Raw genomic sequence first — 15480 nt, 5'->3', positions numbered from 1 at the left:
TTGGCTGCTTAGGATAATGATGAGTCTTCAGATGGTACTTCACGTCGATCAGAGCTATCTCATGAGGAGGATGATGAGCTATTTCTTCAGGTAATTTTCTTCTTTCTAATAAGCTATTAAGTTTTTCATTATTAAGTAATTATAATAACTTTTTCTCTCTGTTTTGTGTATGGAGTCTACTTACATAAATGATAGATGAACATACTTTGGAGTTGGAAGCCTAGGAAGTTACATCAATGGGAAGTGGAAGTACCCTGGAAGCTCTTCTACTTTCAGAACCCTACAACAACAGCTTGAAGACGCTAATCGCAAGATAGAGGAACAAGCAGCTCTACAAGCAGAGCGTGATGCAAAGGCTTCACGGGTTGCAGCTGAGGCTTTGCGGGTTGCATCTGAGCAACAAGCAGAGATCTCACGCTTGGTGAGCTTTCTCAAGACTAACCCAAACTATGTCGCCTTCCCTGAGTCTCAAACCAATGACCTAAACCCTGCTGATTTTCAGAGTTAGGTTCCCTCATGTAATATTTGCAACACTCTTGGATATTTGGATGTTTTTGGAGCTTTTGCAACTTTTGTAAAAACATGGTACTTGTGTATTTGTTTAATTTCATGTTTGTTATGTTTTAGTACATGTTTTCTTAATCAGTTTTGGTATTACAAAATCAAATAATTCATTTTTACCAGAATTTTTTTAAAAACATGATAATTAAACAGTCACCAAAACGTAAACAAAACAGTACCCAAACAGTCGCAAATGAGTAACCATATCAGTCGCTAAAGCGTTGCAATTCAGTCGCAACTTTAGCGACTGTTTGGCGAGGGAAGAGCGACCCCAATTATCAGTCGCCAATTAGTAGCTCCATAGAGACTTTTTAGCGACTGATTTTTTTAGCGACGCATTGTTTAGCGACTACGTATGTCAGTCGCCAATCAGTCGTGACTAAGTACTTAACGATTGTATAATGACTGTTTTTGCAGTCGGTAAATCCATTGCCATGTTTGCCTCCAACAGGGCAAAATTCTGGCCGATGCATATCCTTTGTCCCCACGCAAAGGCAAAGAAGGAGACTTGGCATTTTGTTGCCTTTGAAAGACCGTCTTTGAACCTCTTGGGCTTGAACTCTGCTGCATCGTTGCCCCACCGTTCGGTGTCCCGTTGGACTAGCATAATAGGTAGACTAATCTGAACCCCAACTGGTAGTGTCAAGTCTCCTAGCTTCATCTCTTTGTCAGTAGCTCGCATCAGCTGAACTACTGGAGGATATAGCCTTAATACTTCATATAATATCATTTTCATCTGCAAGGGATCAAATGATTCAGCAAAAGTTAACAACACACAACAAAGTATTGATACGTTTTAAATTTGATTTTACATACAACTTTGAGCTGGTTAAGGCCTTCTGTATCTGGTTCTTTATCGCCCAAAACTTGATTCACTTCTTCTCTTGCACGTATCTGCCAGTCTTGGTGTTGGCTTAACATAACCATTGTCCAAACCAGAAGTATTGAGGTTGTCACCTGCCCGGCGATATAAAACAACTTGCACTCTTCTATTACTTCCTCAATGCTCAATCCATTTCCGTTCGCTTGACCCATACTTGATTCAAGAAGCATACACAACAAATCGTTATTTGGTGCTTCCCCAGCTTCTCTCCCCCTTACCCTTTTGTTAATGATCCCTCTCAGTATAACTTCGATTTCTCTATATGATGCTTTCATCCTTCTATTAAGCTTCGTTGGGAGATAACTATGCAAAAAACAAAACAAAACAGATAATATGGTTCATAACACCTAATAGCTTGTTGAACGAGCTCAGCTAGTTTTATCTTTATTTACCTATATGCAGGGACAGAACCTTTCCGAATAGCTTGTAGAACGAGCTCAGCTAGTTCTGTCTAGAGCTCAAATATCCTCTGTCCTTCTTTGTAGCTGCTACCAAAAGCAGTACGAGAGATCACATCTACAGTCATATTCACAAGCCAAGGCCAAACATCCACCTCACATGGAAACCCTTTATTGGAAACTAACTTATCCCATTCGTCAACAACCTCATTGCAACTCTGGTGAAACGCTGGTAGCATATTCTATACATAGAAGCAAAAGGCACAAATCAGAGCCAAATAAACACATACATAAAGAAAAGATAAACTGATTCTAAAGCCTAAACCTTGATTCTCTCAAGATTGAAAGCCGGAATGATGACTCTTCGGTGTTTCGCCCATTTTTCACCATCATAGTCAGCAAGTCCAGTTGCTATCAGTCTGACCAAAGGGAACGTATGCGGCTTGGGGAAATCGTAAACTTTGTTAAACGCTTCCTTGATTAGCTCAGGATCCATTATAGTGATGACTGGTATAGGTCCAAGCCATGTAAAGAAAGTATTTCCTGTTCCAGCCACATAAGAGGATACAAAAATTGAGACCTTTTCTAGATCACATACTCTTGAATAGTTTTGTCCTAAACAGAGAGAAAAAACCCCTACCGTGAGTCTTAAGCATTTGCAAGGGATAAGGCACAACACGTGGCGTGATATTATCCGTTAGTTTGATGGGTTTGGATTTAGCCTCCATCATCATGCTGTAACTCCTCTTTATGTCGCCGAAAAGAGGCGTGTAAGAAGTTCCGACAAGACCCTGTCCTCTCAGGTAACTCTCAAGCATCTTAGGTTTAAACCAAACCCAATTCAAAGTTCTCCATACCCACCACGACAAAACAGCTATGGCTATTGAAACTGTTATCGACGCTACTGATATCTCCATTTTCCTTTCCCAGATAGAGAGGATTTGAGAACATTCGGACTGTTAATTATTTTGTTGTGACTTGTGAACGTTGGTCTTTTGCTTTATACTTTCACAGTTTACATAAGTTTGTTGTGACTTGTGAACGTTGCTATACCACTTATAGAGTAGCTTATTTAGATTAGTTTGAAAATAAACTTTATGCGATAGAAAGTGGAGATATATTGGCCATAAGTTGTGTTGACGTTTCTTTATCAGTTGTCACTCACCACCATTCATGTGTTTTTGGTTTTTTCTACCAAAGAGTTGAAATGTTGTCCTTTTTTATAGGCCTTTTTTCGTCTAAGAAAATGACTAGAATGACAAAAACAATCATGAAAAGATTAATAATGAAGGAAGTAAGCACAAAAACTATGCCTACAACATGCTTTGTATAAATTGTTTCACTCATAACTGTGTCATGTCTAACTGTGTCCGTTTTTAGGAATTCAGACCATGTCACAATACAAAAAAATAATCATAAAATTAAATTAATCAATTTATGTGAAAATATAGAAGCAAAATATGACGAAATGGGATGAAAAATTATATATCTTTACATTAGAAATTCAAACCATGTAACAGTAAACAAAAAAATATAGAAGAATCATAAAATTAAATTAATTTATGTGAAAATATAGAAGCAAAATATGATGAAATAGAGTGAAAAAAAGTCTTTACATTAGAAATTCAAACATGTCACAATACAGAAGAAAAAAAAACTATATATATATATATATATATATATATATATATATCAGTAGAACCATAAAATTAAATTAATTTTAATTTATGTGAAAAATTGAAGCCAAATACGATGAACTGGGATGAAAATATATATATATATATATATATATATATATTTTTACACAGAATTTAAACATTCCAAAGACTAAAATGTACACTTATTGTTAGTAGAGTGTACATTGAATGACTTCAACTGTACTAAGCGCGCGGCCACAACGAGAAACACTCGTTTTACCAAACTCTTTCTTTCCCCTAAAAAACCAAAACCAAATCATCACTTGGAAGAAAACTTGCTACTCATCATTCTTTTATGTTTTATCACAGATTGGAAACAAAAATGGAACAAGTTGAAATGGTGCAAAACAAGAAAGTGATATTGAAGAAGTATGAGATGGTATTCCTACAGAAGAAGACATGGAAGTGAAGCTTGGGGAGACGATTGAGCTTAAAGCACCAAAAGGGTCTTCTTGTTTCCTCGTTCAAAATCTCTACTTGTCTTGTGATCCTTACATGAGAGGTCGAATGCGTGACTTCCACGATTCCTACCTCCCGCCTTTTGTTCCTGGTCAAGTATATAACATTATCATACTTTACATTTGTGTCAATTGGTATTTTTTGGTATTGTTTTTTGTTCTTTGGAAAATCAAATTTTGAAGATGGGTGTGTAAACATTGTACAGGTGCTATAGAGAGTTTTTTGCACACCAAGTGTTCGACGTTTTGACGGAACTTGTGAATGTATATAGAAATGCTGCCAAGTCTTGATATTTATCTTGTTTGATTGGTGAATTGTTCATAATTGAAGAGGGATGTGTAATTATTGTATTCGTGCGGTAGATAAATTAATTCACAGATATGCTGAGGAATCTTGAGATTTGTTTTGTTTGTTTGGTCCCTTTTTTCTATGTTCTTTGATGACTCTTTTAGATGATGATTCTTGGCTTGAGTTTTCCTTTGTTATGTACTCTGTATTAAGCGTATTGATATTTTTGTGATATTGATGCAGCGTATCGAAGGGTTTGGTTTAGCAAGAGTGATAGATTCTGATGATGTTAACTATAAGCCGGGCGACATAGTCTCTGGGATTATAGGTTGGGAAGAATACAGTTTGCTTCGTAGTTCAGATAGCCTGCAGTTGAGAAAGATTCAGTTGGATGAAGATATTCCACTTTCTTATCATCTTGGACTTCTCGGTATGTATGATCCCCCATCTTCTGTTTGATCTAAACAGTTTGAGCTCACAATTACCAGACCCTATAGTTTGTTTTTCTCTGATTCTTCTCACTTTTGACAGGAATGGCTGGATTTACAGCATATGCAGGGTTTTACGAGATTTGCTGTCCTAAGAAAGGAGATAGCGTTTTTGTCTCTGCAGCATCAGGAGCAGTTGGACAACTTGTAGGACAGCTTGCTAAGTTACACGGCTGCTATGTTGTTGGGAGTGCCGGTAGTAAGCAAAAGGTTGTTATTACTCTAGTCTCTAAACTAATGATTAGGAACTCTTGTTACTTGACTTGTCTTTGTGAAGTAACTTTTTGTGGACATTATTTCAGGTTGATCTTCTTAAACAAAAGCATGGGTTTGATGAAGCTTTTAACTACAAGGAAGAGGCTGACCTTGATGCTGCTTTAAAGAGGTAATTCCAAGATTCAACCTAACGGATCAATTACCTTAATAGTCTCACTCGTTCGTTCTCCTGCATACCATCATTGTTTTGGGAAACGTGAAACCTGTTTGATTCGTTAAAAGGTCACTTATGATGTAATGCTTGTCTTGAGGTCATTATGGCTTGTATCTCTAGGCTTTTAATTATGCCATAAGGAACTTAATTTCACCATCATTGCAACTCTATTTACACATCTTATCAACACTGTGTCACTCTAGTTAGACAAAGAAAAAGCAGAAACAATCACTAGACAAAATTTCCATAAATGTAATAGTAAGATACTCTGATTATGCCACTTACTGTGATTTCTTGTGGCTAGCTCTACGGAATGAGATAAGTATCGTGCATACCGTGACTGAAATGTTTCTTTATCTTACTAACAGGTACTTCCCGGAGGGGATCAATATCTACTTCGACAACGTGGGTGGATCCATGCTTGATGCAGCTCTCCTCAACATGAAGGTCCGTGGGAGAATCGCGCTTTGCGGAATGGTATCTTTGCAAAGCCTCTCAAGCTCATCACAAGGAATCAACAACCTATACAACGTGATCCCTAAACGCGTAAGATTAGAAGGGTTCTTGCAGAGCGATTACCTCCATATTTTCCCACAGTTTCTTGAACACGTCAAGGGATATTACAAGGAAGGGAAGATTGTATACATCGAAGATATGTCTGAAGGAATCGAGCTCGCTCCTGCTGCACTTGTTGGGCTATTTTCTGGGAAAAACATTGGTAAACAAGTTGTTCGTGTTGCTAATTAAGGAGTGATTTGTTTCTAAATGTATATTGCATTATCTGTAATATCTTCTTGCCAACCAAAGCAAAAAGGTCTTGTGAATCCGCTATTTGAGGAAGGAAGTGTGTGTTTCACAAACGTGATCTTTTAGATTTCAATACCTTTTAGGCTTTTTACTTCAAGATCAAGATGAGCATTTTGTTGCACTCAAAAGTAAAATACCCATGTTAAAACATCTGCAATGGTACTCTACTTTTGCCTCTATATTCTATTATAGAGTAATTTTTGTTTCAATGGTACTCTATTTTCACCTCTATAATAGAGATTGCTATTTTTTTCTCTATTTATAGAGTAACTCTATTTTTTCTTCTATAAATAGAGGTGAACTATTTTATTTGTAAAGTAATCCTCTTAATTTTTAACTTCTTTTATTTATGACCAAAATAAATAAAATAAGAATTTTTAAGAACTAATAATATAAATTTAAGTATAAATATTTATTCTAAAATATTGAGACTACCATTTACAAAAGATAATTTTATGAAAGTGTTACAAAATTTAAAGTAAAATGGATTAGTTTGCAATTTTTTAAAATAAAAGGTGTTAATTGTAAAATAAAAATAAAATCTATTGGAAATATTTTTTTATAGAATAAAAAATAGAGAAAACCATTGAAAAAAAACTCGTCTCCGTTATAGAAATCCTCTGTTATAAAAAAAGAAATAGAGAAAACGATTGGAGATCGTGTTAGTGGTAGGAATAACTTTACCAATATGTTAAACTTATTTATACTCTTTTTAATTTCTATAATTCTTTCTCATTTGCTGTCTGTTTACCGGGCCGTCTGTTACACATAGTCACTATATAATATACTATTTTAATGTGTATTTTATTTTCGGATCCGTATCTAACCGACCCGACCCGAAGCAAAACGATCAAAATCAGCAGAAGAAACACGTTGAAGAATCCTCCTCCTTCTTCTTCTTCTTCTCCGACTCAGTGACGACAATTCGTTTGACGCTCTTTTCCTCTAAACTAATTTTAGATCATCTTCCACGTTTGATCGATCACATTCTTCTCCACTCCTGCTTCTTTGTAGATGTAAGTCGTCTCCATTTTCATCATCCGATTAAGTCGTCTTAATTTCGTCGCGATCAATTTGTTTAGTACCCTAGGATCGATCGTGTTTCAGATTGCTGCTAAGATTCATGCAATGCTTTCAATCCAGTGTATCGAGTGCCAATTTCACAGTATCTATGTGTTTATCATTCTCTCTTTGTCGAGAAAAATGGATTTAGGACTTTTTTCTGGGTTGAGCTTTGTGATGATGTACGAATCAATCCATTTGAAAAATCTCAATTATTCATCTTTTTTTTTTTTTTTTTAACTGTTTTTGAATGATCTATATCTGTAGACTGTAGTATATATAACTTGCTACTTGCTGATGAGAGCATCAATGTAAATGATATATCTTATACTCAATGTGCAGATTGGTATAGAATTTGGCTTTTGCTGGTATGTAGCTGCTTTCATACTGTATATATCTACACGTTTTACTGCAAATATGGCTTCAAGAGCGTTGCTTCGAAGGAGGAGTTACGTAGTTAAATCTCTTAGTGAATGTTTGCCTACGATTCAATGTCTTTCAAGCGTTGAGCGGCTAGGACAACAAGGATATGAGAACGTTAGAGGGATTAGTTCTGATTGGGGATATAATTCTGGAAAACCTGATTTCAAACATGTCAAGAATAAAGAGTCGACTGTGTCGTTGGAGGGTTTTTATAAAAGTAGATTACTTCAGTCTCCAAGTTTTAGTAATGGAGTTGGAAATTTAGAAGTCCCTTACCCTTTGGGATATAGATTGGTTCGACAATCTATGTACTCCTCTCTAGCAACGGCCAACAAGCCTGACCATGATAAAAAGGAAGAAAAGGTTACCTCACAAACTAAAGAAGCTTCTCCCGAGGAGTGTGATGAAGCTGTTGAGGGGTTAAGTTTGGCTAAAGCCAAAGCTAAAGCCATGAAACTGGAAGAATCCCAAAAATCTGATATATCCATTATGCAGCGTGTGAGGACGTTTCTTCTGGGAATAGGTCCTGCTTTAAGAGCTATTGCTTCGATGAGCAGGTATCGCTGCGTTTTCTATGTTGCATAGCTTTTGAGCGATTTGATGCTATCTATTGTTATTTAACATATGATCTATTCTGCAGGGAAGATTGGGCCAAGAAGCTTCGCCATTGGAAAGATGAATTTAAATCTACTCTGCAGCACTACTGGCTCGGGACAAAGTTGCTCTGGGCTGATGTCAGGATTAGTGTCAGGCTGCTTGTTAAACTTGCTAATGGAAAAGGTCTCTCTAGGAGGGAACGACAGCAACTCACTCGAACAACTGCCGACATTTTTAGATTAGTCCCGGTTGCAGTTTTCATTATTGTTCCATTCATGGAGTTCTTGCTGCCGGTATTTCTTAAGTTGTTCCCAAACATGCTGCCGTCAACTTTCCAGGACAAGATGAAAGAAGAGGTACTGTTAAACCCTATTTTATTGCTTCTCTGTTCTATATAAGTGTTTTATCCATTTTATTTACTGGTATTAAAAGTTCAGTTGTCTGAAAAAGTAATCGTGAGATGTTTCTGGTTATTCTATACGGACTAGAGTACTGGAACTTTTGCATGAGTATTTGACAGACTTGAGGAGCTATATTTCCACATTTTCATCTATATTTTGCTCTTCCATCCGCAAGATAATGTAATGCACTTTAGGTTCAGAAGGAACATTTGCATAGACCAAATAATACAGCAATTTAGTGTTGCCAGTTACTTCTTTGGAAACTGGCCTAAGACTGTCAGGAGTCGTTTCTACCTATGTGATGGCTTTATATTCATCATGAGACAGCAAAATTTACCTTTTTTGCAGCTTCTGGCAAATTAGTGCTGGAAAAATTATTTTGGTTTGTTTTATTTTATGTAGTAGGAAAAGTTTTTGTATGAAACTTAATCTTAACATCAGTGTTTCAAAAGTGTTCAGTGTCTGAAAATATCCTGAACATCATAGGCCCACGTTTGATATACATGTGTAGCCTTTAACCGTTGTTCCCTGTAAAAGTAAAAGATGTTTAACTAAGGCGTATCTCTGGTACTGAAACTAGTTTTGTTTGAAACTGGTTTAGCGGTGATCATTATTCAGGCTACCCTTCAGTGATATTCTTTTGTTTTGTCAATCCAAGTGATACTTATCAATGCTAAAGAAATACAAATCATACTAACTTTATACTTACTTTACACTGATCTGGGAAGTATGAATTGGTTTGATATTTCATGCTAATTAAAACTTCACGTATCTTTTTCAGGAAGCACTGAAAAGAAGGCTGAATGCAAGAATGGAGTATGCTAAGTTTCTCCAAGATACTGTTAAAGAAATGGCAAAGGAAGTCCAAACCTCGCGCAGTGGAGAGATTAAAAAGACTGCAGAAGATCTCGATGGATTTATGAACAAGGTTCATTTTCCTTGCTATTCTACAGAACTGACTTCCTTCGGTAATCTTCTAGATGAACTGATAGCTTCGTTATTAATTGCACAGGTCAGAAGAGGAGTCGGCGTTTCGAATGATGAAATTTTGGGCTTTGCGAAGCTCTTCAACGATGAGCTTACATTAGATAACATTAACAGGTTACGCATTAGTCTAAACTGTATATCTTGGTAAATATACTGCTTCTGTCTTGGTTTGTTTTGTTTATATTATCTTCCTTATTGCAGGTCTCGATTAGTAAATATGTGCAAATACATGGGTATTAGCCCATTCGGAACTGATGCATATTTACGGTATATGCTTCGGAAAAGATTACAGGAGTAAGTTCAACATTGCTCATATTTCTTAAATGTCTGACAACGAGCCCTATTGTTCTACAATAATTTTCTCCGTTTCTGGTGGCAAAATAAGAGTTTTGTGAGCATCAATTTACTCCACGAAGAACGCATTGCAAAGTATACGTTCATCTAAATTTAAGTTCTTCTTTCTCGTATAATCATTGGCCAATGCCATTCTTTGGACTTTGTAGGATTAAAAAAGATGATAAGTTGATCAAGGCTGAAGGTTTGGAGTCTCTCACAGAAGCTGAACTGCGCCAAGCTTGCAGATACAGAGGAATGCTGCAATTAGGTTCAGTTGAAGAAATGAGAGAGCAGGTTATCGTTTATAAATCTTTGTGGAGTTGTTAATAAGTTGTACTCTTTGTGAACAAGAAGAAAGATCTTGTATAGTTTGTTGTGTTGTTCTAAAAGTTAAATTAGAGATATAGGTGATTGCTGATCTGTAAATCTCTCATTGCAGCTAAATGACTGGCTGGATTTGTCCCTCAACCATTCAGTACCATCATCCCTCTTAATTCTCTCTAGGTAATCTTCTATTGCACTTCAGTAGATATTAATACTATATACGAGAAGATTAGAAAATGATATGGCTGTGCGTATTAACAGATCATTCTCAATGGCTGGGAAACTCAAGCCTGAAGAGGCTGTTCAAGCTACTCTCTCCTCTCTGCCAGATGAGGTTGTGGACACTGTTGGGGTGACAGCTCTGTCATCGGAAGATTCTGTATCAGAAAGGAAGAGGAAGTTGGAGTACCTAGAAATGCAAGAAGAATTAATCAAGGTTTTTTTTATCTTTGTTGCCCTACTAAGCAAAGCATGATTGTGGAACTATATTTCTCTTTCCCTTCTATCGAGTCTGGAAATTCCCTTGCATGCATAAACTATTATCTTACTTCTGATTCGGTTGAATGTAGGAGGAGGAGGAAGAAGAAGAGGAGGAAATGGCAAAGATGAAAGAGTCCGCTTCGAGCCAAAAAGATGTAGCTTTGGATGAGATGATGGCTTCTACAGCTAAAGATGCTAATGAACAGGCAAAAGCGAAAACTCTGGAGAAGCATGAGCAGCTCTGTGAGCTTAGCCGTGCATTGGCAGTTTTAGCTTCCGCATCTGTATGGACATTTTACCTCACTCCCATTTGCTACTATCAGAGTTTTCATAAGAAATCAAACGGGTTAATGCTTGTTGTTTCTTTTGACTTGGATTCCAGTCTGTTAGCATGGAGCGTGAGGAGTTCTTAAAATTAGTTAAAAAAGAGGTAAATCGGCTTAAAACATTTTTCGTTTCTCTTCATTTTATTGCTTTCTTAGATTGATGTGAGTAAAATTACTTTCCGTACTTACAGGTTGATCTATACAACAGCATGGTAGAGAAAGGTGGTACAGATGATGAGGAAGAGGCTAGGAAAGCTTATTTAGCTGCTCGAGAAGATAGTGACCGAAGTGCTCAGAAAGCTATCGCCGATAAAACTTCCTCTCGGTTGTTAGATAGGGTAACAACAGTTCTATCATGTTTTGTTGATCACAAACTCTGTAGTGTTTTGTTTAATATTCTCTCTATTTATCTTCTATCTTTAGGTGGAGACAATGCTCCAGAAACTGGAAAAGGAAATTGATGATGTCGATAACAAGATTGGCAACCGCTGGCGACTCCTGGACAGGTCTGTGTAACTATCCTTAAGATGATTTCTCGCCTTAGAATATTTTGGCAATGAATCAATTCAATTTTGTTTGTACAGAGATTATGATGGAAAGGTTAGTCCAGATGAGGTAGCATCGGCTGCGATGTACTTGAAAGACACATTGGGCAAAGAGGGAATCCAAGAGCTTATCCAGAATCTTTCTAAAGATAAAGGTCACACACTCTATATTTTATTTCTTCCATTGCCTTAACTTCTAAACTTCCTTTTTTTTCCTGATAATTCGCATTGGATTGTATGATGGAAGTTTTCTTGGGTTTTTGCTTTAGATGGCAAAATACTGGTGGAAGATTTAGTGAAGTTAGCGAGCGAGATCGAAGATGCTGAAGCTGACGAGACAGACGAGCCTACTACCAAGTCTTGAAATTATTTCTTTTCGTGTCATCAGTTAACCTGATTGATAACTAGAAACGAAAAGAGAATAAAATACATATTCAGAGGAGGTTTTTTTGTTTTCGACATTACTGGTTTCTTCAAGAAGTTTTATACTTACCACGACGAAACAATGTGAAATGTATATCACCCAGTCGAAGAATGACGATATGATTACTACTGTTTTTGCGGTTGAAATAATAAAATCGAGAATAGATGCGTTTAATTTCATTGAATTGTTGTATTTTGGTGTCGAAACTGCCAGGTGACGTGAAAATCGCAATTCGTGTTCCCAAATTTGTGAAAAGTGAAAACCTATTTCGATGCAAATATGTGAAATCTCTTTCGTAACACAAAAAACAAAAATGTGAAAACGTGCAATCCGATATTCCACATCATCTGTAACAACAGTGAACAGCATGATATTACTCTTTTAATTTTGGCCAGCTATTTACTGTTCTATAAATATTAATTAATCAAAAACAAAAATAATCATAATCTATTTTATTATGGCGACTTGTTCTTTAAAGAATTGATCCAAACAAAACCCTCTTCATCTCATGGTCAGAAGTCTGAACTTCTTTCTTGCGTTCGAGCCTCTTCTCTCCGTCACTGCTCAGGAAAATTGTGGCACATGCAAGGAACAATCTATCACGTATGGATCGGAAGCAAAGAAACAACAAGGTCCACAATCATCTCTCTATTCCATCGGCCAATATCTTCAAGCTTCTCGACAGGGAGATTCGAAACATCATCCTAGCACGTGGTCGTAGAAAGTGTTTCGGTAACTTGATGCTGCTATGGTTATCATGATTTCACTGTAGGTGATTTTCTCAAATCTTACTATTATTTTATTTTTTCCAAAGTCATAAATTTTTTAGGTTCTAACTTTTGTAAAAACCAAACATTTTCATTAGGTTATTTTAAGATCACCTTGTCTAAGTCCCCTAGCTGGTAAGAATGTCGTAGTTCTCTCTCCATTCAAAAGAATCAACATGGAGGGACCTTATCTGCTTGTCTAGAGGAGGACCCCAGCTCTCGCATGTCTGCTTTGGAGATGATCTAATATTGTTTGCTGAAGCATCAGTTTCTTAAATTTGGGTCATTAGGAGGGTGTTGGAGAAGTTCTGCACTGCTTATGGTCAGAAAGTAAGTTTGGAGAAATCTGAAATCGTTTTAACCAAAAATGTATCAAGAGATTTGGGGCAGTTAATTAGTGAGGAAAGTGGGATTAAGGCAACAGTGGATCTGAGGAAATATTTAGGAATTCCTGTTGATGTGATCATGGATGGAGCTAAGGAGGAGGAGCTTGTAGCTGAGCTTGAACCTGAGGAACTTGTAGCTGAGCTTGAACCCGAGGAGCTTGTAGCGGAGGAACCATGCTTGTACCTGAAGGACCAATGACTAGAGCAAAAGCTAAGAAGCTAAGAAATGCACTAAATGGGCTTATTCAAGAGCTTATGGCCAAAGAGAGCATGGGAAAAACTATTGGAGATGATACCTATCAAGTCCAACCCATTTTGAGCCTAATTCAAGTCCAACCCACTTTGAGACTAATTCAAGTCCAAGAAAGCCTAAAATAATCACTTTATTTTGTGGTCAAAGAGGGATGATGAAAATGGAGTTCAACTCACCTTGGGAAGGACACCTTGGGAAGGGAAACATGCACCAAGAGTTGGGTCTCCATTCAACTATCTATAATTATTTTCTTTTAGTTTCAAGAACAATTAATACTTGGTCTTGTTACCAAGTTTCTTATCCCTATATAAACACATGTAATCTCATTTGAGAATCATGATTCAATTTTCCTGTTCATTTTATGAGTCTATCTCTTTGTTCTTTGTGTAGAACACTTTCTTGTTTCTTGGTGTGTAATATCCAAGCAACAACCTCCTCTTGTTGGACTAGTGTGTCATATCTAGTAGCGATTGGAGTTGGGAATATCAGCAGCCTTCCGCAACTGCTGTGCGACCCCTCAATCCATCAAATCTCCCTTGTTGCACCTTGCACCTTGGCGAGTTTCTATCCTTTCTAATCTGGCTGAGTGATCCTCGAATTTGGGCTTATCACCTGTTCTCCAGAAGAGAATCAATATATAAGGAGACATTTGGAGATGTACTCGAGAAGGTGTCATCTCGATTAGTAGGGTAGAGAGGCCGTTTTCTGAGTTTTGCAGGGGAATCACCTTAACAAAATCTGTATTAGCCTCTAATCCTATGCACACGATGAGTACAATAGCTCTACCTAAATGATTGTTGACTGGGCTCGATAAAGTGACGAGTGATTTCTTATGGGGGTCTACACCTTAAAAAAGAAAGACTCACTTACTTTCCCTTGGATAGAGTTTGCTTACCAAAACGAGAGGGTGTGCTGGGTATCAGGGTGTCACAAGTAGTGAACAAGGCTTTATTAGCGAAGTTGTGTCGGAGGCTACTGCATGATTGTACAAGTTTGTGGGCAAGCATTCTTCGGAGCAAGTATAGAGTGGGAGATATCAGCAACCAGACGTGGTTAAATGCGAAAAGGCCTGGATCATCCACTTTGCAGAGTGTGAAGATTGGTTTACAAGAAGTAGTCATGCCTGGGAAAAGTTGGAGCCTCGGTAATGGGTGTGAAATACATTTTTGGACTGATAATTGGCTGTCTAAGGAACCTTTAATGAACAGAGTCATAATGGATCTTCCTCATGATTATGAGGAGGTATGGGTAAAGGATCTATGGTGTGACGGAGTGGGTTGGAAACTAGATAATATACTGCCTTACGTGCCGCTGTCTATACGCTTGGAACTTGCAGTTGTACTAGTGGATAATGTGACTGGGAATTTGGATAGGCTTTCGTGGAGTGGAACAGAGGATGGACGCTTTACGGTTAAGTCAACATACTCGTTGTTAACAGCAACAAGTGATACGAGCCAAAATAGGGGTGAGTCGATAGCTGGTCTAAAGGACCTCTCTAACTAACTCAGATAGGATGGAGTTGAATGATGGATCGAAGTTCGCCACACAAAGTTGCGGAATGACTTTGTGATAAGAACTCAAATCAATATCTAAGTGAATCACACACAAAGATAAAGATTCCACTTGTTTTCTGAAGAAATCACACAGTAGAAAAGACAAGTAAAATAAAAACCTAAGCTTTAAAAGTGAGAAAACCCTCTCTTTATTTTTCCAAAAAAATATGTATATTTACAATGAAGGGAAACATAAGCTTATATAGGCTCAATTTACAAATCAATTACATAAATACAAAATAAATCAAATTAATTACATAAATCAATCAAGAATAAATTTGAGAGATTTTATCAATCATCATTGATATATGGAGATTGGTTCTTTGTATCTAGACAATTTCTTGATATAGTAATGAATTGATTGTCTTCTAGTAATTTCTTTATAATTTGATTTTGATTTGCCTTGAACCAATTCTTGATGAGTCATGGATATTTCTAGGATTGCATCAACAAGGGTCTCCAAACAGAAAATGGCAAGCTTTTTTGATCGGGTGTGGAGTGTGATTGCTCTGGAACAGGTTTGTGCTTTTATTTGGTTGGTGACACACCAAGTTATCATGACAAATGTGGAAGATACCGAAGACATCTTGGGGACTTGAGTGTGT

General features: G+C 37.1%; 2 protein-coding genes and 1 pseudogene across 2 annotated transcripts; 2 read left to right on the top strand and 1 right to left on the bottom strand.

The window, feature by feature from the left end:
• LOC104701154 lies at positions 643-2863 on the bottom strand (annotated as a pseudogene).
• Positions 3676-6139, top strand: LOC104701153 (2-alkenal reductase (NADP(+)-dependent)-like). Its single transcript, XM_019227646.1, has 5 exons — positions 3676-4094; positions 4530-4716; positions 4818-4984; positions 5077-5159; positions 5573-6139. Exons 1-5 carry the CDS (start codon positions 3939-3941, stop codon positions 5949-5951), a joined length of 972 nt encoding a protein of 323 aa, XP_019083191.1. The 5' UTR covers positions 3676-3938; the 3' UTR covers positions 5952-6139.
• On the top strand, positions 6859-12095 carry LOC104701152 (LETM1 and EF-hand domain-containing protein 1, mitochondrial-like). The gene is made up of 15 exons (XM_010416792.2): positions 6859-7027; positions 7416-8053; positions 8137-8449; positions 9276-9422; positions 9507-9595; positions 9683-9775; positions 9985-10111; positions 10257-10321; positions 10403-10577; positions 10711-10905; positions 11004-11051; positions 11139-11285; positions 11371-11453; positions 11532-11647; positions 11762-12095. Exons 2-15 carry the CDS (start codon positions 7491-7493, stop codon positions 11854-11856), a joined length of 2256 nt encoding a protein of 751 aa, XP_010415094.1. The 5' UTR covers positions 6859-7027; positions 7416-7490; the 3' UTR covers positions 11857-12095.

The sequence above is a fragment of the Camelina sativa genome, chromosome 7, assembly GCF_000633955.1.
Source record: "Camelina sativa cultivar DH55 chromosome 7, Cs, whole genome shotgun sequence".
Taxonomy (NCBI): domain Eukaryota; kingdom Viridiplantae; phylum Streptophyta; class Magnoliopsida; order Brassicales; family Brassicaceae; genus Camelina; species Camelina sativa.
The sequence above is the reverse complement of the archived record's forward strand: the minus strand, read 5'-3'. Positions and strand labels throughout refer to the sequence as shown.